At 41.8% G+C, this 25624-nt stretch overlaps 2 protein-coding genes across 3 annotated transcripts in view; one reads left to right on the plus strand and one right to left on the minus strand.

Moving 5' to 3' along the window:
- Positions 1 to 16692, plus strand: part of alpha-Man-IIa (alpha-mannosidase 2) — a 65730-nt gene extending 49038 nt beyond the window's left edge. For both annotated transcript variants that reach the window (XM_075692618.1, XM_075692620.1), the window contains 7 exons: positions 1692 to 1803; positions 3956 to 4092; positions 5752 to 5893; positions 7409 to 7542; positions 9248 to 9468; positions 13250 to 13364; positions 15033 to 16692. In XM_075692618.1, coding sequence (XP_075548733.1) covers positions 1692 to 1803; positions 3956 to 4092; positions 5752 to 5893; positions 7409 to 7542; positions 9248 to 9468; positions 13250 to 13364; positions 15033 to 15191 — 1020 coding nt within the window. In that variant the 3' untranslated portion in view covers positions 15192 to 16692. The remainder of the gene's footprint in view (positions 1 to 1691; positions 1804 to 3955; positions 4093 to 5751; positions 5894 to 7408; positions 7543 to 9247; positions 9469 to 13249; positions 13365 to 15032) is intronic.
- On the minus strand, positions 15853 to 25069 carry LOC142582680 (serine beta-lactamase-like protein LACTB, mitochondrial). Its single transcript, XM_075692621.1, has 7 exons — positions 24621 to 25069; positions 24445 to 24511; positions 23741 to 23931; positions 22861 to 22956; positions 20454 to 20553; positions 20187 to 20352; positions 15853 to 19127 (listed from the first exon to the last, which is right to left on the minus strand). Exons 1-7 carry the CDS (start codon positions 24951 to 24953, stop codon positions 18593 to 18595), a joined length of 1488 nt encoding a protein of 495 aa, XP_075548736.1. The 5' UTR covers positions 24954 to 25069; the 3' UTR covers positions 15853 to 18592.
- Positions 25070 to 25624: the final 555 nt, after the last annotated feature.

The following is a 25624-nucleotide window of genomic DNA, read 5'->3' on the forward strand; positions in this document are numbered from 1 at the left end:
ACAATTTGGGAAAGTATACAAAATTTTAAAAAATACATTTTTTTTTTACTTTATTGATTTTTTGCATGTGATGCTATCATTTAAAAAGTGTCAATTGTGTGGTTTATCCCTTGTGTTCAATGTAAACATAGAGTAATATGTCAGTAGAGAGGTAAAAGTCTGCAATAATATTCGCTTCACGCATGGCAGCAAAACAGATTATATTCGTGAGTCACCCAGCATGGTTGCTTAGTGGCTTTGGCGTTGCACTGCTAAGCACGAGGTTGCAGGATTAAATCCCAGCTGCGGAGGCCGCATTTCAGTGAGGGCGAAATGCAAGAATGCCCGTGTACCATGTATTGGGGGCACATTAAGAGTACACCAGATGGTTAAAATTAGTCCTCCATTGCCGTGTGGCTCAAAATCAAATTGTGGGTTTGGCACGTAAAACTCCAGAGTTTAATATTCATGTGTGCCCAAAGCCAGCGGTTACCTGTGGAAGCAAGCGCACGTCTATGTGCACGAAGTACGTGTCTCGAACCTGTTTGTTACTTCACATATGCTGCCTTCTTTTTCTTCATTGCTAGTGTACTGGAGGAAACGTTGGCAACAAGTTGGTAGGCATCACTCATTTTCGCAAAGCAAAGCAAATTGCTCTATGAGCAAGTAGGTTTTGTCCTGGCAGGAGGACTGGCAGGAGGACATTCACATCTCAGGCTTGGATTGGAGACTAAAGGGTTAAGAGGTGCACAACAACTAGAAGATTAAGGGCCACTGTCTTTACATCTTGGTTTCTTTACTAAGAAGTAGAAAAAAAAATTGAACAATTTACTGAGTACACCAAAATGTGGTTATGTCAAAACAAATAAGCAGACACTTTGGCTTTAAGGTGAAGAAAAGAGCAGGTGAGAAAGTTTGGGAAACAGGAGTGGTGTAGTAAAGGAAGGAGGAAAGCTGTGGCATAGAAGTTGTTGTTGATGCAGTGACTACAACAGTGACAAATGTGTCAGCCAGTTTAATAGTAGGTTCCATGCATCAGCCAAGCATATTGTCACTGCCTACAAACCCAGCTGCTCGTGGCATGCTTTTACAGTAAACTAAAAGGAATAAGAATTAGAGGAGATGTGGGAAGGAAACCTTTATAATAAAACAATAACTAATTTAATATTTTTACCGCAATGTGTAGAAGAAAGGCAGAAGAAATGGAGGTGAAGGATATTAGATTGCAGCTGCATGTCTTGAAATACGGAAGTTGTGTCTCCGTGATCCTTCCATAGCAAGTTTAAACAAAATGCTTCAAGAGTGTATTGTTGATGTCCTGTATGCTAGTTCCCTGTTAAGAGAACTCTCAATTAGTATTCAGTCATAGATTACACCTGAGATATGTGTTAAGCACATTTATTAACAGTTGGCTGTTCACATTATTAGTGGACCTTACTGTACTTAATACTCCTGGTAATTTCATCTTTAGATGCGGAATCGAATATTTTGCTGTAGCAGTTGCTTGTAAATTGGCTCTTAAATTTGAAGGTTACCTGTAGCTCTCTGTAACATGTTCACCATAGCTCGCACATAGCTTTGAAGTTTTGGGTGGTGGTTGCTCGCTACTCAAACTTCCTAATTTTTTCCCTGTTATTTTAGCTTCTTCTTGTAATGCACTGCTTTCTGTATGGATACTGGCTAAAATGTGTCATTTTAATGCTTTCTTTTAGGAACTGGTCTATGATCCACCTTACATTCGTGTCACTGAAGGTGTGCTCTATTCAGAAGTTGTGGTTTTCCTGCCGCATGTTGACTTCTCTGTCAGGATCAAAAACTCTCCAGGTGTGTTTACAAACTTGCATGTACAATTGTGCTGGTGCTCGTGGAAGTTTTCAGAATATCGAAGACGATCTTTACAGCCCCACCTGTGCAAGAATACAGCCACAGCCACCAACTCTCCATTTATTTTATTTAGTAGATGCTGCCAGCCCAAGTGCGCAGCTTTAAGCAGAAGTGAGGGCTTAAAATATCTGTTACAAAATATGGCAGAACACATCCTGATACTACTTACATGAAACTACAGAAATAAAGCACAGTAACCAGAAAAAATGTTATGCAAACCTGCTGTTAGCGTTTAAACCGGGAGAACATCACTGAGGCTGTGTCAATAACCTATTTCTAGACGGTGGAGTGGAATGGAAGGAAGCAAAAGAATTGCTAGGTTGCAGCCCAAAACACTCCCAGAAGTTTCTAAGTGATTATGATAATGATGACTTGCTTGGAATTTTGCCTGTTACGTAATTGTTCCTAGACGTCATCCTTATTATTTTTAGCCTGTAGCTTTAAATTACCTGCTGTAGTGGAGTGTCACAGGTCAGAATGTGAAAAGGGAAGGTAGCCCTCGATTAATACTACAATATCACACCTCAATATTGTGCTTTGCATAGAAAACGTACTTCGAAGAGCCCAGACTTTTTGGTATGCTCTTTGGTATAAGCGCTTTGATATGCATTTAGAAGTAGTGGGGAATGGAGGTGCATTCACCCCGGATGGGATAAAATGGGTGCTAGGCATTGAAATCAGTAAGAATCCCTTGAGGGATTGTTCCAGAGCAGTTTACGTCAGACTTAAAGAAGGCCAAAGTTGTCATTAATAAAGAGACTTACTAAATTTAGCGACTTTCTTGCTAAGTCACCAGCACTGCACTGAGGAATAGTACAGTTAAACCTCAATATAATGAACTTATATGACGAAATTCTACATATAACGCAGTATTCAAATGTTTATAACTTCTTGTCCATAGAACACCATGTATTTTGAACCTAAACATAACAAAGTGTGTTTACGTACAATTTTAATGTAACAAAATTTCATTGCCGCAGTGACGGAATACCGAGATGATAAATGGAAACTTTCGCGGATGCAGATGGTCAAATGGTTGAATTGCATTCAGCTGCTTGTTAACGCACCTATCAAGTCACTCGACACTGCACAAGTGAGCAGAGCAGCTTAGTTGTGTTCCATATAAAGTCCAAGTGTGATAAGCTGCTATCACGCCCTACGCTCTGTATGCTTAATGTGCAAGGGCAGGTTGGTGCCTGTCTCCTTTCTTTAGTGTGATCGTGGCCGCACATGGCTGAGTGCGTATGCAGCTTGTGCACCCTGCTTTAGCGATAATATGCCACATCATGCGCTGTCTTGGTTGCCTAATCTCGAGTTTTGGAGGCGCATTTTAGGGAGAAGCAAACGAAACGCTCACTCCTCGCTGCTGGTGCTTTTCATGGTAACGCCATCTTGTGTGACACTATTTGCTGCAGGGACAGAGTGGACGCAAAAGTGTGGCTGGCTTTGTACCCCTGATGTGAAGATATTGTTGACACAACATAACTCCCAGTTTCAACAAAATTATTTTTTTCCCATTCAAATTTGCTTTTTCCAATTGCCCGATAATTCAGAATATGTTGCGGCCCTTTCCATGTAGAAAATTTGATCGGCGACTGTACTTACTTGCATAAACATTGAATTTAATGTAAGGAAATTTTCATATAATGAAGCAAATTGCCAATTTTGACAACTTTGTAATATCGAAGTTTAACTGTATATCATAGATATTCAACTTCAATGCATTTCAGTTTAATGGCAGCTTACAAAAAAAAACACATTAAAACACTGGAAATGACACCATAAACATTGCAGTACATATCAATTATGTTGTGTGTTGTATAGAATATCTACTGGACGTAAAAGTAACTTGACGATGAAAAAAACAAAAACACCAAAGGCATGGTGCACGATACTGTGCAGAGTGGTGACAGTATTTTAACCCAGACTGTATATCTAGACTGCAAGCAAATTCTGCTTCTCAAGAATTTTTATATTCTGCAAAATTCTATGAGTAGCCATTCAGCAATGAGAGTAACTGTCATTAAAGGAAAGCATAGAGTCGAAGCTATACTATTAGAATTGGACTGTATGGATTTTTGTTCTTTTGTAGGTATTGACGGCATCGGCCTTGACATCCAGAACATAGTGGACATAACAAAGTCGGTGAACGAGGAACTGGTGATGCGCCTCAGGTCAGGTGTCCACAACGTGGGACCTGAATTCTACACTGATGTCAACGGACTCCTGGTCTGTGTTTATTCATTCAAATGTCATGTGTTCAATTCCATCAGTTCTTCGTGTCTTGACATGGTCACAGCTTCACATGCACAAAGCTTCAATTGGAGTCCATACACAATCAAATGCTTAGACAAAGTTTTCTTCACTTCTTTAGATGTCACTTTAAAAGAGAGACACTACAATTTATTAATTCACTTATTCATGATATGTCAAAGGTCCCAAAACAGGACATTACATGAGGGGTGGGCACATAGTAAAATGGTGGGTAAGGTTAGTATACAATATTCATAAATGAGTATAGCATAGAAAAAATACCGTATATTCATTTATGAATGTATATAGATAAGACTTGCCTTTCTTATGTAGTTTGATGTGCTGAATCCAAATATTCATTTACTTTTCTTCTACAGGATTTATATTTCTTAGAGCTACTGACACACAATATTGGTCTCAATTTCTTTCTTTTATAATAAATAGCTACCAACTCCATAACAACAGTATGGTTTCGAAATTTAGAACAGCACCAGGAAATAGGACAATAAACTGAAACACATAAAATTTCGAAATCATTTATAACTATCCCAACAGCAAACTCTCCTAACAGTATGGTGCAGTTCAAAATGATTTTCATGTGCAGTGTACCTTTATGGTGTAGGGTGCGTTGAGCAGGATTGGATTGAACAAACTTTATTTAATAGAGGTCCTGCAAGACGCACGTCAGCGCGCAGTGGGCGTCTCCCACGCTGGGACCGACAGGGAGTACCTGGCAGCCGCTGCGCGTTGAGCAGGACTCCCAGTACACCACAAAAGTCGAAGTTATAACGGTCGCACGGTATGACAAGCCACTCACATACACATCAGTCATTCTGTTGCTATCATCACAAGTGACATAATGACCATGTTGCTGAAAGTTGGGCATGCACTGCATCCTCAACCTCCCTTTTTCACTGTGTGCTTCCGAAATTTAACACATTGCTATGAAATGGGACAAGAAAGTGAGACATGAAATAAGCCCGGTCCTCTGCTCTCACTTCTCTTGGAACACAGAGCCTCTACTCAGCTTCTCTCCCCTATTATACTGTAAAGTGTATAAAGTGTCGGCCATATCCTCTGCGTGGTTTTTTGTGCAGGAATCGGCTCTCCTTTCAAGCACCGTATTTTATGCACATGTCTTTAAAGGACAACTGCCACAAAATTTTACTTTGGCAAAATTGGTAGTAAATGAATGGAGTATACTTCTGAAGCAATCTTGGCAAAGCTACAGGGCTAGTGATTGCCTTATTTCTTTATTAGCAGCCGTTTAATAGCGCCTAAGTAGACGACTCACACACCTGGTGGTTAGCTGCCATGATGTAAGTAGCCAGCACATTGCCTCCAAGATTCTTCAGTGCACCACAGAGAGCCACAGGCAGTGCCTAATCTCTGAGGTCATGCAAAATTGTGCAATCTAGAAGTCATTTGTTACTCAAAGCTACTTCCGCGAGCCTTTCATGACACATCCACTCATTTTTCAGATGCAAAATTTTGCATGGAGCCTGTTCTGTACCTACACTAACTGAAGCTAACCTTTCTACATGACCCAAAATTTTGTGCAGCTGACCTGTAACCATTCCATTTTGCAGTAGTAAATTTGCATTGAGCGACAGTTCTTCTGCATTTTTTCATCAGATGGCAAAGCGACACACCTTGGCGAAGCTGACGCTGCAAGGCAATGTCTATCCAATGCCTAGTATGATGTTCATTCAAGACAACAGCACAAGGTTGTCGCTGCTGTCTGGCCAACCACTCGGCACGACGAGTCTGTACACTGGTGAGACTCAGTAACACATTATTGTGCTGTTTGTTTTCATTTAACTGAGTTAGACATTGACATTAGACCTGTCAACTTGTATGATTTTATCAGATATGCCCAATTTTTAAAGCTTGCTTACGATTGTCATATAGACATTAATCATTTTCCGACTTTTTATTTGCACCTAGTTCAAGGCTGAACAACTAATTTCTCAACTGAGAAATTAGTCAAACCCACTTATAATGACACCAGTTTTAACACTGCACGCAGCTGACACAGCTAAGCGCAATGCAAAGATGAAATTATTTTCTGTCTTTTTGAGATCACCCACATGTATATTTTTCATTTATTTAACCTAAAGTTAGCAATTATGTATTATCAAGAATGTTCTTGTGATCACGAAATCAGCAATAGCATTGGTAAACCAGCTACTTTCGATGTGGCAGCATTGCGGAAGCGAAGGCAAGTGATTTTTCGCTGTGTTTGACACAAGATGGTAAATCTCATGCTACATGCGGTATAGTAATATTTGGCTTTTATGTTCATGTTTCATGTTTCATGACAGATCGGCAATGTTCTTTTACTACATGTTCAAAAACTGTTTCAGGGCCCCTTTAAGACTTCCTGTAGTAAACCACAGGCTTGTCGATGTGCATTTGTACCAGTGTGTCCATATCCTCCAGAGACCCAGCGACACCTTAGGGACATGACTGCTTTTTAAAGTCGGTTCTTATTATTGACTAGTATGTTACAAACGTGAAAAACTGAAATTTAAGCACCACAGTTAGATGCTGAAAGAAGCATCTCCATGTACATGGAAAAATTAGCCATCTCCTAATGTCTGTTATGAGAAAGACCACTTTGAGATCAAGATGCAACATCACGCAGTGGGTTGCTGTATTGCATCCTGGATTTTTGTCATCTTGAGTTACTCTAAATGTGCTTTACCTGCTTTACTGACACTTTTCATCGTATATGACGACACAACAGTCTAGATCAACTTAGTGCCATTTTCTCAAATGCAGATGGCAAAAAATGACTCGACCACTTTCATACAATTGCACAGACATCCGACTTCATATTCTGATTGAATAGTTTAAGTAATCATTGTCAAGTGAACTTTCAAAGCGATTGAAGCCACTGTGCAATGTAATGTACACAATACTTCAAACACAATACTTGGACCATATGGCGGCCAGCACTTTTCGCACCACCAGAGAGCATGGGGTGATCGCTGGGAATCAAATGCAGTCACAGTGAGTCACAAAAGCTTTCCCGTTCATCACATACTACAGTGCATCTGCTTGGTGACCCCAGTGCTTAGCAATGGTGCAAAAGGCTTCACACCAAGTATCGTGTTTCATTCACTGAGCACTATACCAGGGTACAAAGCACTGTACAAGGGCACAATAGTACACTGTTATTGAATTTTAGTTCGTCTGCTGGGAATGAAAGGCAGGACAATGACGTAAGTTTTGTTGTCAATGTAGTACATAAGCTGCCATTCCACATTTCACTTGTGTGTGGTTGTAGGGCTCGTGGACGTGTTTTTGGATCGACGACTCAACCAGGACGACAAGCGCGGCCTGCAGCAAGGTGTCATGGATAACCTCAAGACGCCTAGTCAGTTCCGGCTCCTGGTGGAGAAATTTTCTACAGAATCTCAGGTAAGTGTTATGCTGCATTTGAGCTTTCTTAGATGGCTTTTGCTGAAGTGTTTCTCTTTTCTAAAGGTACTTTTCCTAGCAAGTTCGATGTTTCGTAATGTACCAGCAACATTTATGGTGTAGTTACTTTGTATTTCTGCTTCACAAAATTATTTGGTTTCTTATTTCTTGATTCACAAAGATACGTGGCTGTAGACATATTGACATTTTCTGATGAAAAGAAAGGGACAGAAATGTGCTGTGTCATCTTCAAAAAGCAAGTGTTATTCATAGAATGCATTCAATTTCAAAACTAGCAGATACACTTTCCTGCAATCTAAAATTATCACATTGATCAATGAAACTTCAATATTGCACATTCTTATATACATCTTGTTTCTCTTGTCTTTTCCTTTTTGCTATGGTATGTTTCAAAATTGTAGGTTGCATCACAAAGAAATCAGTTAGTTGTCATTTGTTATTTCGTTCCTGTTATTTACACTGCATTCTTTATTACGTTATCATTGACAGTATCATTGACAGCATTACGTTATCATTGACAGTACTTTTAATTGTTGTCATGCATATTCCTGACCAGACAGGTTTCCGTCCAGTTCTTGATTTCATGCTTACTTTTGATTACATTGTAGGTAACATTCTTGAAAATTTGTATGCGCTGTAAACACTGGTAGTGTATCCTGTGACTGAGTAGCAGACAATCTTTTTAAAACATCTCAAGTCTGAGTTTGTGAGACTGCATGGGCCGATCAGCTCCGTTGCATGTAGTGTGTTCCTGAAGCCAAAGCACATTCAGTTTCCACAGGGAGTGAGTGTGCTACAAGGAGAAAACGTAGAGTAAAAGGACCAGGTGTTTTACCCTTACCCTTACCCTTACAAGATTGAAATGTTGCACCTTATCTACGTGGCGTGAGCTGAAGCTCACTGTGACTCAACTGTGGAAAAGGATGAATGTGCCAGCATGTAACTGTGGAGAACTGATCCCAGTGGCAATGCTAAGGGAGAAATGTACCGTCAACTAGCATCTGAAGGCAGCTCGATTCAGTATGACCACGCACCTGAAGTGGACCACACTGCTTTGGCATTGCGTTTGAAAAAATATCAACCAAAGATGCAAGTTGGCCTCGAACCTTTTTCAAAGCTCATGAGCAAAGATGTGACCGGAAAGCACGGAAGTTTAATATGTGCCATTTCATCAGTCAGGGAGTCCTCCTGGCTGCTGACTCAAGTCATTGGAATAAAGGGGTACATATCCTGCGCAAACGGATGAGTGGTGAAAGCCTTTGGTTTGTGTAATGGTCAACAGCAGTGGGTATTTATGGCCTTGCTGTTGTACACTTGCCTAAGTGGACAGATGGGTGGTGGCAGGCTTGAAGTTCAAAAACATCTTCATGTTGAGACATGACCCTCTGCGCCCAGACATGCCCTGCGAAGGCAGTGCAACAGCATGGTGGATGCACATGGTGACAATGTGAAAATTTTTTTAAATATTGTGATTGAAAATCAATCAATCAAACCAACAGATTGGTATGTAGCATCTGTTATTTTCATTCATGTTTCTTTATGTGACTTTGCAAATGTCCCTTTACAGACTGAACAAAAAGGACATTTGCACTGTCATTGGAAGCTAAAGACTTGCACATTCAGCTGAGGGGACTAACACTTTTTTTTTTTTTGCTTTTTCTTTTCCTTCCATTCCTTTGGACAGAAGGAGACGGCATCAGTCAGTCACCCATCCCTTCTGGCACACCACGGGTCCCTCAGCCTGCTGCACCCGCTATTCACGCTGATTCACAGCCGGCCACAACGCATGTCTGACCCGCCCCTCAAGAGCTCGTTCACACCCTTGGGTGGCCCCTTGCCCTGTGATTTACACCTCATGAATTTGCGCACACTGGCTCTGCCCAGTACAGCCCCAGTGGGTGCCAAGTAAGTCCTTGCTGCTCTTTGTAGTCAACTAAGGGGAGATGTGGGTTCTTCATATACTCCAATGTGTGTGAAGTGCAAACACGCTTTTGTGCTTAGGCTCAGGAGTACATTAAGGAAACCAGGGCAATCAGAGATTAATATGGAGCTACCCACTACAGCATCCCTTATCGTCCAGTGCGCAGCTTTAAGATGTTAAATCACATGAATTATAAAATTCTTTGTGTCACATGCTAGCACTATGGAAGATCTGGAGGAGTTGGCACTCGTTATGTGAAGTTTTAGTGTATTTAAATGCAGGATGGTATTATATTACATATTACATCACCTAGCTGTCGTTGCCACACTTGGGGCCAATCATGTTCTCTTTTCTGCCCATGCCTCAAAAACCTTCCTCGTGCAAGTGTTTGCCTTCTTTACTCAGGGTAAAAACGTGCCACCCTCCCACTGTTCCACTATGATGTATGGGGCAGTTGCAATCTCGAAAGAGGTTCAAATTAAGCAGCACTGTCAATTGTTTGCTGTCTTTCATTTGTAGCAGCTGAAAGTTGCACAGCTGTTCCCACGTGCTTATTTGGTAGCATAAGGTGAGAAAACAAGAAGACAGGTCGTAGACAACATGCCACTGGTAAGGAATGAAGACCACTATCTCTTTTCTCTATCTCTATCTCTGCATTTTCTCTATTACTATCTCTATCTCTGCATTCCACTTGCAGTGCACTACCAATTCAAGAGTGCTGTCTGTGTAAAAAAGGCTAAATATTAGACCCATCAGACCCTTGATGGGCACGAAACTCCAAATGTGGCATATACCAAATAACTATACTATAACCAAAATATTATTAAAAAAGCTATATATAAAATACTATACTATAACTTATGAAATGAAACACGTCAGGGAAACATTAAGGGGACACTAAAGAGAAAAATTATTTGAGCTGTGTTAGTAAATAACCCTTCCACAATACCAAAAAAAAGCAACTCTTGCTGCTAGGAGGTGCTTGGTAAGCCAGAAAAGACTCAATAACGAAAAACAGGTGGCAACGCTGTTGTGAAATTCTCACTCCAGCTTGCCGTGACATCGTGGATTTTGATGCCGTCCGCTTGGGCCTAGTTAAACATTTATCGGAAAAAATGGACTACATTGTATTCTAGTAGAGCGAAACATCGAACTTGGGAAGTTTCGAGAACATTTAGTTAAATGGCCAAAATGCGAAAAAAATACTTTGCAACTTGCAACCATGCTTAGTCGCCCTGACAGTACTTAATGGCCCTTGTGCTTTGGCGTGAAATTTAAATGTGAAACTTTCACCATAATTTTCTTTTCTAATATATCAACCTCCACGAAAGCAACAAAGTAGAGTCCTTGGAAATGCTTTGTCAATCTAAACGGATTCAGTGTTTCTCTCTAGTGTCCCTGCAAAGTAGAACGCACCATATGTGCAGTCATTCGAGAGTGCTTTGCCAGGTCACTATGAATCTTGTCACCAAAGGTGAAGCGGACTCTGATCTAAGTGCATGAGTAAAAATGATGCAATGTCACACGAACTCGAGACAGCAGTAATGAAAGTATGCTCATTAGTTAGTCCTAAATCGGTGCGTTTCATTCCGTGAGTATAGTACGTAGATTAAAAGGGCAATAAAAGACGACAATTACACAGCTTATACAGGTAAAGCATTGTTTCAGAACTGTCTTCATTCATTTGGCATAAAAAGTTTAATTTTATTACTGTGGGAAATGGAGGCCGAACTTCTTTCTTTTAATTCTGTGCCGCAACCTCAGTGCCAATGTGAGGCACGTGCAACCTGGACAGCTAACACACAGAAGCCATGCAAGGCACCATGTTAACTTGCAACTTTGCACATAGGGTCTCGGAACGGCGATATGCCTGCAGTTTCTTTTGGAGAATTCCTTGCGTCTGTCCATTCACACTTTCGCACTTCAAGGGAAATGATGTTCGGAGTGCTTGATGACCAAGACAGCCATACATTTTCAGAAACAGAGCTCTGGGCCTGTGTTTCCATCATAGCTCTCCGCAGAAGGCTATATCTGTGCCACTCATGCTGCCGAGGTGTACGGGCCTATACAAACATACTGATTACGCTGCCTGCTATACTGCTAAAATGCATAAACTCCTTACGAAGTCTGTGCACTTTCTTTCTCGTTGCATCCGCGTCAATGTGACGTCACATATTACAAAGTGTCTTCTCCTGTTCAGACCATTTTGGTGCAGGAAAAAGTTTTCACAGCTTCCTCCTTTGGTTCGATTAGCCTGCAGTGCAGTGCAGTGCAATACTGTATCACTGTGCAGTAATGTGGTAACTCTGGGCCCTACCAAGCTTTTTCTTTCAGGAAGGGCTGCTGTGTTACCAGGAATTGTAATTTACTATCTAAAATTAAAGTATTTTCTCTTATTTCCTTCTAATTTTAGCGATCTGTGGTAGGGTGACTGGTTTAGCACTTAGTACTACTATGATTCATTGCAGTGGAAAAGTGCATTTGTGGGCTGCATTAACATTGCCATAAGGTGTTGTTCATTTGTGAGCGAAGAAGTCTACACGTATTGTCTGGAGTAACGATTTCAACTGACGGATTCTGGCTAGTAGGCCATGAGAACATTATCGCATACATTACTACAGTAAAAAAGCACCTTTGCAATCACCCTGTTGTGATTAATATTTATGCAGGGCACCTCTCAGGCGGCCAGGTCTGTTTGCTACGTCATTGTGCTACATTCTGTCCATGTTTCTCGGTTCCATGGCATCGTTCTGTGAAACAAAGTAAATTTCCATGATTTTGACCGCGTTGTGTTCATAACGCCGTACTCATTGCAGCCTCTGCCAAAAACATGCGTGGCCATAGCAGCTGCTGGTGCATATTGTAGTGCGGCTATCATTAGCTATGGCTGCGAGGATATAAAGTTTGAGGAAGGAATTCACCGCTGCTTTTGTATGCACTACCAAGTGCCAAGCAGCCTCTTCACTCGGCATGTTTTGTTTAGTGAGGACTGCAATGATGTTCACTTTTGTGCCTCTCGTTGTAACAGCATGGCACAACAAATCATGTGAATCAGTTCCATTTTACTAATGTTTCATTTTCTGCACACAAACAACTGTTGGCCCAATGGAACCAAGACATTCTGTATATAAGTGACTTTGATTTGGATGATTCTGTTCTGGGTCATTTTCTTTGGTACCTTGGCTGCAATGTCTTGCTCCACTGCATCAAAGCAGTGGGTCCCCCTCCAACCTCCCCCCCCCCCCCAAGAAAAAAGATTATCCTGTATCTGTAACTTACACTTTTCATCTCCACATTAAAAATACAGCAGCCAAGATGTTTTCATTATCATCGTTTTATACTATGCTCACTTGCGCTTTAACATACCAGTAGACTATGCTGCTAACATCATTAAATTTTATAATCATAGTAATAAAAATGCTGGTAATATTTGTAGTAATGGAATCCTATGTGGCACCTGTGCATATGTCTGCTACAAGTGCCATAAGGGGCCTTTAGGGTATATAAAAAAGAGAAAAAGTAGCAGAGACATTTCTAGGTCATCTCTACCATAGCATTAGCTTGTAACAGAGTAAAAGGAGGCTGTGTGCAAGGAGTAGCATAGAAGCTGGCTTTTCTAAACATTGTCTAGAATTCTTGTCCTCTCAGAAATTGCTTACGCAGGGTAGTCCAATTTCTGTCTCAATGGTTTCTTTGTGCTGCACTGCTTTCTTTAATTCGTTGAACACCTTTTCTTTCTCTCTTTACTTTTTGTGTATCCAACAGACCGGAGATATCCTGGACCCCCAGCAACACAACAGCCATGTTCTTGCACCGCCTCCCCCATGACTGTCGGCTGCGGTCATATGCCATGAGGTGTACCCTGCAGACTGATTCTATGGTATGTGCAGCATTACCATGTTTTTCTTTGGCTCTTCATTTGAAACACCTTCTTCACCATGAAGGTGTTATACAGCCTAACCTTGCTATAATGAACATGGATATAATGAATTGTCTGATATAATGAAGCAAATCCAAATTATTTTTCATGGATATAAACATGTAATGAATATGTGTTCAACAAATATTGGATATAACGAAGGTATTTTTATTGCAGATGCAACTTAATGAGGTTTGACTGTATTACAGAGGGGATAATGCAACATAAAAAATAAAACTATTTTATATACAGTAGAACCTTGTTGATACAATCCCATTATGTACGATCTCCTGGCACCAACGTTTGGATCATCGAGAACACAGTAATGACCCAATACAGTTATGCTTTTTTCATCTATTCGTATGTTCCCAGAAAACACAACCTTTCGGCACTAAAGTCCAGTACATTGCCAAATTACGATTGCATACTATGTTTTCTGGCTGCTATTTTCATATGAAGGCCAACGTGTTGTCATTGTCAGCCATATGCAATCAAGAACAGTAGCTGCCCGTTGCAGCAGCTTCCCCGCAATACTCGCCTGCCCGTCTCGCGTCAGAATGCCAGCGTGCATTCAGTTTGCTATTCTAGTACCGTAAAACCTCGTTAATATGTACCCACTTAATAAGTAATTACAGTTTAAATATAGTTGCGGTGAACGAGGTTCTATTGTGTGTGGAACAGTATAATGATAGGCAAAGAAACAAGGAACATATGTAGCAAGGAAATAACACAACACTGTCAATAACAGTGGTATTTAATAATGACTAGAACTCTGCATCCAACCAGCAACCTTCGACACCAGAGCGTCTGGAATCTCGTTCCACTTTGAAATGATGCCGGGAGAGAAAAGGCAGTTAAAACATAGCTCCTGCACCTTACTTCAGAGACCTTAAGTGCGCATTCATGATGGTTGGATGCAAATTAGGGTGGCAAAAGGTAAAAGTCATTATCTATACCAATTTTGCGAGAATGGATGCAGTAAGAGAGCTTGAGCTTTATTTTGTATCTGCATTCATTTTCCTTGTCTTTATTTGTGCTTTCCTCTTTGCACTTAAGTCATCTGTTGCATGACATATATGGATATGGTTTTAAAGATCATTTCATTATTTAGTTATAAATACCGACCTTGCATTGAGATAATCGGCATCACAGAAATAATCATTGTTTGCACAATGGGAATGATAAGAGATGTCTCACATATTCATTTCCTGCTGTTTTTTATATATGTCTGTCAATAATGTTTAGAGATATGCTGGATTATTTCCATAACTATATATATCAAACGGGTAAATTCTATTCCATTACATTCCATGTTATCAAGTTCTCTGTGTCGAATTTTCAGCATTTTTAGATCCCATTAGTGTTTGACAAATCAGGGTTTGACTGTATTTGTTTCCAAATTTCTGATTCTAAATAAAAGAATCATAGAAAAATATATTTTCTGGATCCATCACAGCTTTGTTGTTTTCCTTTTGCTTAATATAAGTGCGGTACCTTTCAGCAAGAACATGTCTAGTGTCACTGCTTTTTCTCAGTCGCTGCTTCCTTTCTTTTGTGAAGGTGGCTACTGTCATAGCATGCCTTGGTAAAAATGACTGCGCCTTTTATGATCTGTATTGTACTTTTCAGGCAACGCTTGCCGATATGTTTCCCGACTACTTTGGACCAAGCGTGGAGGAAACCACACTCTCACTCCTGCGAACGATCTCGTCAACTTCCACCAAGACATCTCGTCTGAACTTGCCTTCGCCTGCCGAGATGGCTGCATACAAACTTCAGCGGCGGTGAATACCCCGCCCCTCTCTGGACAACCATTCCCTTTTTACATCATCTACTTGCCAAAAAGAAAGAAAGGTGTGCGGAGGAATCTGCTCCCTTCGCTTAGGAATGGCCAAAACTGACCACCACTGCATGCGTGTTCTGTGGGGCAAGTTGACAGACATGCCGTTATTACTTCACGTTTGCTGTTAAGCAAAACAAATGTTTCAGCAATGGTACGTGCAACAGCAAGTGCTCGGTCTGCACTGGTCATTCAATGCTCAAATCTTCCCCGGTCTACTTTCGTCACATCTGGACCTGTGTCTAGTTTTATTGAGTGCTATTGTTCTTTCTCCCTTTCGTTTGGCCTTAAATATTGTCCCGACAGTCCTATTTATTTTCTACCCATTTACGTCATTTCACGTTGTTTGATTCCATACTTTCCTTTGCAAGATAGGGTGCCGCAATGTACCAAAAGATATTATTGTCAAATAGATTTTATAAATTATTTCTATGTTATGCAGTTCCGGTGTTGTTGAACTCTTGTTCACATTTGTGACCATTAAGTTGCCAGGCATTGATATATTATGACCATCAAGCCGGCCATAATTGGCAAGGGGAAGCTTAAGGCAAGTTGCATATACGAACTGCCAAAACCTACTTTACTACGGTGAAATTTTTCGATGAGCTGGGAGGTTTTAGTCTTATTTTCTTTAGTTTTATCTATTATGTTTAGCTTTAAATATAGATGCCTTTATTTTATACATAGAAGGGCGACCCCTAATGGAACCTGTACCAGTGATGCAAGACTGTTTAGCACTAGCGACAGACGTGTGCAAATGCTCACTCTCGAAAAGGCAGCTGGAATTATTGGTAGACTGCCTTTTCATTGTCTTCCCTGTTGTTAGAGTGTAATAGTGCTAAGCGGTGAAATTTGTGATTTGCACTAGACGCACTCTTAGCCCCTCTAACCACTCGATGGCACTGGAGTACTTTCATTGAAACGAGGCTTGTTCCAGCATGTTGACACCTTCCTGCACGGACCAACAGAGCCCACAGGCTTGTGTGCGTATGGTATAGTGTGCAGGCCAAAGGCCTGTTAGCAACAGCAGCTATTACCAAGAGCTACTTCTTCAAATGTGGCGTATCAACTTAGGCAGAACTGTGACTTACATGATAACAGAGCAACTGTGAATAGTGTATACAGTGGATATAGTTAGGATGTTTGTAATTTTTCTCTGTGATTAGAAGAAACAAGGGAGAAACTGGTGTCGACCCTTTGTGTCTATCTTGCCGTTGAGTCATTAGAGGCAGACTGTACTGTATTTGTGTGGCCCGCAATGCAACCATTCCATAGCACTGTGTTCTAGGGAGAGCAGTGTCCTGAACATAACGGGCCTTTTTTTTTTTTGCCCCCCCTTTTTTTTCTTGCTTTGTAAATAACATTGATTGAATAGTTAATCTGTGTCGTGGGATAATACAAGTGCAGAGAGCATTAACGGTGCAAAAATAAATGCGTTCAGATACCGTTTTGTGTCTTGAACCTTCGTTTTTCATGTCACTGGCCACATTACAGTAGCACAAAAATCTGTGAAGGCGGTTGCCGAATTATAGCTGCGAGCACAAAATAAGATGGTCCAAAGCAAGAAGACGCTCACACCACAAACACTGGCTTCAGTAAGGCTGTGTTTTAATGCGAAGCATTCCTTGCTTCATTCTTGGCACTTTGCAGTAGGTAAGTTCTTGCCTCACCGATGTGGGAATCGAACCTCCGCCGTCAAGCACAGCAGCCGAGCGCTCAAACCATTGGGCCACAATCGCATGCATGCTTCTGTCGTGCTTCTGGCATGCATGCAAGCAGGCGTTTTTATGTTGCTGTAATGAGTTCCCTAAAGTGATATTGTCCATCATGGTGTACCCTGCTCCGGCTTTAGTTATCGCTCATGCCTTTTAAGAATGCATCTCTTTAAGTCTTCTTGAAAATGCACTTAACCACTTAACAAGTGCACTTACCGTGGCACTCTTGCATTCAAGCTTAGTTTGCAACCAGGAAAAGCAACTGTGAAAAGATGGCACCTCTGAGCATGGAATCCCATGAGAAGAAGTCACCTTTCAATGTGTCTCAGTGGTCCTACCTTTCTGATGCGAAAGCGCCAAATGGCCCATTGATCAAAAAAGCCGGCGTCTGCAGCAGCAGAATGGCGCCTAAAGAGCCACTGGCTGTGATGCCAGTGGCTCACAGCCAGTGGCCCTAAAAAAATTCCCACTGGCTGTGATGCCACGTCACGAGCACACCTCGACGAAGCAGAGCAGGTGAAAGGAAACGCCTGCTGCCATGGTAGCGTGCCAGGTGTTGCGTAAGGGCAGAGGCCCTTGCTGCAATGCCATGTCAGCCCCGCTCTCAGAAGCCAGCGTGCAGTGCCCGAGCCAGCACAACAGGCTACTGCTGTTTGCTGGCTTGGGCACCACATACTGCTATTGCCTGCTGGCTTTTGGTGGCCGCTGCAGCTTCCTTGGTCTCTCATCGCACAGGATGTCGATGTCATATGGCGCTGGCATTGCAGGTTGCTGGCTAGCGCTGCACATACCACTATGGTAAATTACAGTGCAAAACTCAAAGGACTGCTCAGTTGCATACAAGTGGACATTAATGCTTTTGCATTCACAACTCATAAGCAGTGCTTAGGTGTCCTCAGGTTTTTTTATTACCACTATGTGTAAATTTGGCGTGCAGAAAATAACAAAAGTGAATGTCATAATGCCACTCATAATGTCACACACAAGACAGTGACATTACTACATGCATGTGTAAAAAAAAGAACAAAAACAAGCAACTGTGAGAAAACAGCGCATGCAGAAATAAGACAAGAAATTGTTGTAATTGTCATAAATTGTCGTAAATTGTCAGAAATTGTCATTGAAACATTGCCTTTCAAGTTCTTTAAGAGAGAACTGTTGGCCAATATTTTGCCACTCAATTGACAAGTATTCAGGTTGGTGGTGCATATAAATTGGCCCACACGAAATAACCAAAAGGCAATAAAACAGCTACTGATAATATATATTGCATGCAATACTTAGAACCTACTACATGCATATAAAAATTCGCAAGCACGAAGCATGTTCAAATGCACATTTGTAAAACTTTGGTTATTTGTTCATGTGTTTTAAAAGGTGTTAGGACATTAGAACTTTATAAAGCTAAGACTGCACATGGAATGAAGGAAAAGCTTCCTTTGTAAAAAAGTGACGTTTGCTATGGATGTTCATAAGTAAAGGGTACAGCCTAGTTTCAAATGGCTGACAAACAATGATGACAATAATAACAAATAAAAAAAAGACAGCCTGGAGATGAAGGCAGCCACTCGAACATTCCCATCACCTATTGATCCTTGGAGCACGTCACACCAGCACCCCAACACTGCATCCCTCTAAGAGCAGAGTTGTGCAAACTCCCTGGCAATTCCAACAGCCATGTTTCCGTAACCAGCATTAGAGATGTTACCAATCACGGCAACAACTACACCTCTAGGAGGGCTTGGAGAGTTCACCCCAGTTGTGCTGTTGGTTTCCTCGGGATTCCAGGCAGAAGGCAACAGCACAAGTGCCGATGTGCCGCCAACAGATCCTCCTGTGTGGTACGCCGCGAAAGCGGGCCACTCAACGCAGCCTCCGGGATTTTCGCCCGTTTCCGTCAGTGTCCATCCCATGCCATAGCTCTGGAAGAATGTTTTCTCCCAGTTGTTGTGCACCTTGGCATGTGGGGTCCACAGCATGCGTACGGTTTCTGGCCGCAGGTAGCCGATTTTGTGCTTGTTCCCATCAGCCTGGGCGCAGTACAGCATGGCATTACCAAAGCATACGAGATCATTCACAGTGGAGAGGAGGCCGCCACCGGCCCACTTGTATGAGCAGTCCACGCTGGGCGTGTTCACAAGGCTGCCCGATTTGTCGCGGGTGTAGAACCTGCATTAGCAAGCAATGTTGCCGAGAGCAAGCTTTTAGTTGTCCAGACAGGTAAAATAGGGGATGGAAGTTTGAATGACAAAAGCCAGAAAGGTTAGCCTTGGGAACAAGGCTGCAATGACTTAAGACTGGTACTGTTACCCTTACCTACTGTTCCTAGATAAAGCAGGCTTGTACTATTTTATTAACTACTTGTGTGAGAACCTGTTAAAATTATATAAAAAAGAAAAGCACGGTAGAAGTGTGCACCTAGAAGTCTTGAAAAAGGAAGCTAAAATGTAAACCAGAACAAGATGGCTGCCTGCATGCATGCGTGTGCATGTGCGTGTGTTTTTAAGTGTGAGTAAATACAAGGTATATTATTCTGAACTTAAATCTAACGCCTCGCTGCTACTAAAGGCATGTGAAACACTGCCTGTGTTGCTTGACCACACACAGCTTGCATCGTATGCCTTTTGATGGAAGCACAAATGCTCAGCTTAAATACAAGCTCGGCATGTGGTGGCCACTGAAAGGATTTCTGCAGCTTATGCTGACATAAAAGAAAGTCGTAAATTCATATTGCAGCACATTTTGTTTAATCCACAGTTCGTCACTCCGCTTTATGCATGCCCTGAGCAACAGAAAGTGGTTGCTTGCAAGAACAAATGACGCTGGAGAACCTTCTCCTTCATTTAGGCTCTTGCCACTAAGCCAGTTGAGCAGGGTCTCAAACAGGTCCTTGCGATTCCCTGTTTTATCTCACTCTTTCTCTGACCATAGAAGGTGCTATAAATTTATATTAAGGTGCTATAAATTTATATTAAAGAAGAAGTACCATCGTTGCAGTGCCTCATTAAACAAACCAGTCGACAGAACACACAGTAAGTGCACTTCGTTGTAATGCTTTGAATGATGATGAGATTATACAGCATATGTACTCAATCATATGTAGTAAGCACAAAGGCAGGCAGGCACAAAAGTTTGTATTTTTCTTTCTACCAGTAGATAACGGTGCTAACTTGACAACTTTACGTGCTCACTCTGATGCTCTCTTAGCAGTCTACCCTCTCTGCTCACCTTGAACGGTTGTAGATAATAGGCTCATTCTGATCCAGGAATGTATTTTTCATGCCAAGCGTCTTCAGCAGCCTTCTCAGGTGGCTTGCAAAGGACTCCTTGCTTGCATTTTCAACCGCTGCACTAATCAGCGTCCAGCCATACGTGCTGTAATGGTACTTTGTACCTGTTTGCCAAAGACATAGTGCCAAATTGCATGTAGATGGCTCCATGCAAGTACCGCTTTTTGCTAATAGATTCAAGTCAGTTGCAAGCAATGGCACTTACCCGGCTCAAACAGGAGAGGATCATTCTTGAATATCTCCAAAGCCTCTTCAGTAGTACTAAACTTCTTGTTGCTATAAAACTCCGGGCACTCTGAGTCTCTCTGGAATAGTTCCAGCAATGCGCACATATAGATCCATTATCTATGCTGTAGCAGTGTGTTTGTGATCCCAGAAAACTTCTGGCCACAAGTTTTTTGGCACCTAAGTTTGCCAAAGAAAAGAAAGCAGTTTGTACCTTTGACTACAGATACAAATTTTCGATGTGCTGAATATAATAAACATTTCTCATGCATCAATATCATGTACGTATCTTTCCTTTAGTAAGATCTTGAGGAACCACAGGAAAGATATTTAGAACTGAGGTTGAACAGCACGAATAAGACAAGGACACGAGGAAACAAATACCACAGACAAGCATTCAGTTGGCAGTCAGTGCTTGTCTGAGGTATTTGTTTCCTCATGTCCTTGTCTTATTCACTCTGTTCAATCTCAGTTCTAAATATCTTTCCTGTGGGTTCAGGAGCAAAATTAATCTGCCAAACAACACTTTAACTGCATAACAAACTTGACCAGCTGGAGGGTCCTACTTTTTAGCAGCTTACTGCAACTTGTATTCTTTTCGTTGCCCACTAAATCTAGCAGGTTGTTCCGGAAGGCAAGAAAGGTCTTTTGGGACCTGTGTATATAAATTTTAGAAGAGTCTATAGCACTCAGAAAGACTGTGCTAGACCTTTATGTTGAGTCGACTTATAGGCATGTCTCTTAAAGGGACACTAAAGGCGAATAATAAGTCGACACGGACTGTCTAAATACCATTCCAGAAGCCTCGCAACGCTTGTTTCATGCCAAGAAAGGACTTAGTTTATGAGAAAACTGCATCTGAAGGGTCCGAATACCTTTTTTTAAATTCAAATCTCCTGCCACCCAACTGGGGGAGTGATGACATTGCGTCATCACTCCCCCATCACTCCCCCAGTCAATATGCCATCACTGCCCTTTGCTGCCATCGATGAACAAAACAGTGCCCAACAGACGGTGGCACCGAGCCAAGACAGAGGGGTGGATTCACTGCTGCAGCTGCTTTTTGGTAAAGTGGCATAGACCATTCGGGCATCCCGCGGCATAACATGGAAGTTGAATTCTCTGCTACTTGCAGTTTGTGCAAGTTTCGCGAGCCAGCAAAACCAGCGCAGCACTGCGCGATAACGATGCGAAAGTGGGAGTGGCGCAGAGTCGAGCGAAAACGAAACCTTTCGACCACCTGTGTCATTGTCAAGGGTAATTTCAATTAGTTCTTTTTTTCTAAGAATGAAATAGGACTGGATAAGTACCTATCTTCTAATACAATACAATGATGTTGTTTGCAACAAGTGGTTGAGTACTAGTGACATAATTTAACGGAAGAGTGTTTTCGTCATTGGGAAAGTGATTGAATGTCCCGGGGGCCTCTAGTCACGTCCTGCATTTACCTCAGTTTCTCAATTATTAAGGCCCTGTTCGCAATAATACTGACGCCTTAGCGATTCTCAAGCATTAATCTATCACTTTAGTTTGACTTAATATTTACCTTTAGTATCCCTTTAAATCTATCACTGAGGGCTCCCTCTCTAAAATTAAGTAAAGCTCATTTATGGCATGCACAAGATAGATATTGGCTAGTTATGATTCAGAGGTGAGCCAGCGTGCGCCATTTGAAACTCATTCGACAGAAAATACCAATGGCGATCCGGGCAACTAGTTCAATTGTGTTCAAGGTTGTTTTATAGTGAATAGACAAATGAACAAGGTAAGGGTCTTCAGCTGGTGCTCTGTTTCATACATAGCAGGAATTGCCACAAAGGCTAGAAAGATTTCTTTCACTACTGACGTTCACAACCAAGGAACAGTGCATCACATATGAAAGAAAAATATTGACATGTATCTCAAAGATGACGTAATTATTATGTGGAAGACATTGTAGATCTGAATGTATTTACCACCAAATACGCAGAGCAACACTTTTCTGTGACCAGCAGCCACAGCCATGGCCAGAACATAGCAAGTTGCACACTGGAAGCGCAAAGGTGCGCAAATATGATCTGGCATAACCTTACATCCACAAGCTGTAGTTGCAATAAATGAAACAGTTAGTCCATAGAAATCACCTCAGATAGAGGACAACCACACTACAAAATACGCAGAGTGAGACTCCTATGACAGCACTACTTCTGCAGCATTCTCTGCCAAGTGTGAAGTGCAGTATAGTTAAGCTACAATACACCATAACAAAGACAGGCTGAAAATGTGTGCAAATAAATCACCATGGCCACTTACATCCATCCTCCTTTTGTATTTGTCAGAGAGCATTAGTTGCAGCTCGGCTACAGGCCACATGTGATGTACAAGTTCCTCATTTTAGCCCTACTTACGCTGCTTGCATCTTTTGTAGGTGGGCTGTTCTTGGAAGTGGCATAGTGACGTATCCCAGCAACATGAGAAACCAGATCTCTCAAGGTGATTACAACCTGCAATCATTTTGAATGTATTAATCACAAAGTGCGCACATATAGATCCATTTATCTGTGCTGTGGCAGTCTGTTAAGAGAGTAATACTTGATAAGTTTTTAAATGAAATGAAAATAAAAAAAAGCATAATTTTCACTTTCCATAGAGGGAATCCGTCTCTCTTAATGGGGGCATTTCAATAGCAACTTTAATTTGTATGTCATACAGTAGACTGAATAGAGCCTAACAGGCTTTTCAGTTCATTGTGAGGCAAGATCAGCATAATAGTTGAAGACAGTTAATGGCAAGAAATATCCTAAGAATCCTTCATTATTTCCCTATATATATTCAGACATAGGTTCCTTTGACTTTGTCAATCAATGCTTGCAAAGACATTGCAGTCAGTTTAGTCTGAGTTATAGTTTCTGTGCCCTAACTTTGAGTAAATTACTAAGCAAACAACAAAGGCACCATTGCAAGAAAACATTAAAACCCACATTTTACATGAACCAGAATATAGCTAGGGTTTCGAGGCAATAAGTCCTTTCCTTTAGCAGCTGCTACAGCTAGCCATCTGACATACCATGGACACCAGCAACTTAAATAGCAACATAACTGGCCTGCACGCAAATATACCCAAGTATGGAAATACAAAGGCAGACGAAGTGCCACTTCTAAAGTAATGCTTCATCTTCTCTCTTGCGTGCATGGACTCACTTTCTTACACCACAATGGTTGACCAACTTGCCCAACAAGTTCATCTACAGGCATCCTTGGATATGCAAGATTGCAACATCAACTCACTGGCTTGCCATCGAATGTTTTCTTGGGAAAACTTGGCACATAATCTTCAATAGGCTTGTCCAGATCAATTTTCCCTTCTTCCCACAGCTTTGCAACAGTCATCATGGCAATTGGCTTGCTGATGCTGCCTATACGCATCACTGTTTGGCTACCACATGGCACTCTATTTTCAACATCAGCGTAGCCGAGACCTAGAAGGAGCAGAGTTGCAGCACACGTCTGTTACAAACAATACCCGTACCATCCACAACAAACTCGCCTGAATTAGAGCACACAAGACCTGTTTTAAACTGTGGGCAGTACCAGTCACACAACTTCATTTACTTTTACACTTCCATTAGCTCGACATATCTTCTAATTGGCCATGTTCAAGAGTGCAAAAAGGTGACTGAGCAGTCTTCATTCGCATTTTCGGATAATTCGAACCAGGTGTGCACTGCCCGCTGGAGTCAAATTAATGGAAGCCAACTTCTTCTCATTTTTTTTTTTTTAACACTTGTCTAAACGTAAAGGGAAGTCCCCGAAAGTAACCTACGCGGTACGTCGGCAAATTTCTTTTGTAACTACTTTGCTTGCTTTGCAAAAGCAATCGCTTTTGCAATTAATTATTGATATCAAAATTTGCACATTTTCATATTTCGGAGGTGTATGCGCGTACGCGCGCTGGTGATGGTATGAAGCCGAGTTTATTATAAAGAGCACACCTTCGGTCCAAACCGTCTTGCCGTCAACACTCACGGCCACGACGATGCCAGGTACACCCCATTCATCCTGGAATGTAAGCGCATGAAAAAAAAAAAATCACACTTCATTCGTGGGAAACACGGCTCAGAATTATTGTCGTTCCATGATCTGTCTGACCACAACGCTGGTCACATACCTTCTTTCGTGTGAGTAGTTCGTGAGCATAGTTGATCGCGTTTTCCAGTTGCGCTTGCCGCCTTGAAAATTTCGAGTAATCACTCACACTCAGAGATTCCACGGTATTGGGAGAAGAGGCGAGAACCTTTTGGAAATATGCAGGTTCACGAGTCCACGCTACGTAGCCTCCAATTCCGAGACAGATGGCACCACCGCAAATCGCCGAAGCTTTGCGCACAATGCGGAATCGACTGCTGCGTGCGTCGCCATGTAGCCGCCTCTGCATCGACAACCTAACGTCAAGCATGTGGCAAGTGAGCGATCGGCGTACAAAACTTAATGCATTTGTCATCTTGTGTTGTTTTTTTCTCTGCGAAGCGGCTGGGGGTTTGAAATTAAGCGTCCGAAAAGTCGCATGAACTTGTAAAGGCGAAAACTCAAACGATAAACGAAACTAAACAATGATGCTGATGCTGATGCCATCGGGAGCATTGCTAAGAGCACTCTATCTAAGCGTGCCAAGCAACTCTATGCCAAGCAATGGCCAAACGCATAGACGAGTTTCCTACAATGAAACCCTATGACAAGCATACAAATCACCGTGGTATGCGTCGCACTTGTCTTTACAGTTATCATCCTGATGCTCTTTAACACATTCTCTGAAGCGGAAGACCAGGAGACAAAGTCGAAAAGCTCTCCAAAAGTATCTCCTACCGACTTTGAATACGATCCAAGTTTGTACCCTATGTTTTACGATTACTCATTTGGGTCGAAGCCTTGCAGTCTGGAAGGAGACCCGGTAAGTACTGTTAACGGTCACCTTCATCGCAATAACAAGCTGCCCTTCATTTTCAGTGCCGCATTGGAGTTACGCTGTGCTGTCCATACATGGTATGTGCCACATTGAACCCTGATGCTGCAGAAGAGAGGAGCGGCCTTTGTACACTTTCGAGAGACGCAGAATAAAATTGAATTTCTGCACTTAACTGATCCGTTATCAGCTTTTTCAACACACCCTCTCCC

Source organism: Dermacentor variabilis, chromosome 5 (genome assembly GCF_050947875.1).
Source record: "Dermacentor variabilis isolate Ectoservices chromosome 5, ASM5094787v1, whole genome shotgun sequence".
NCBI lineage: Eukaryota > Metazoa > Arthropoda > Arachnida > Ixodida > Ixodidae > Dermacentor > Dermacentor variabilis.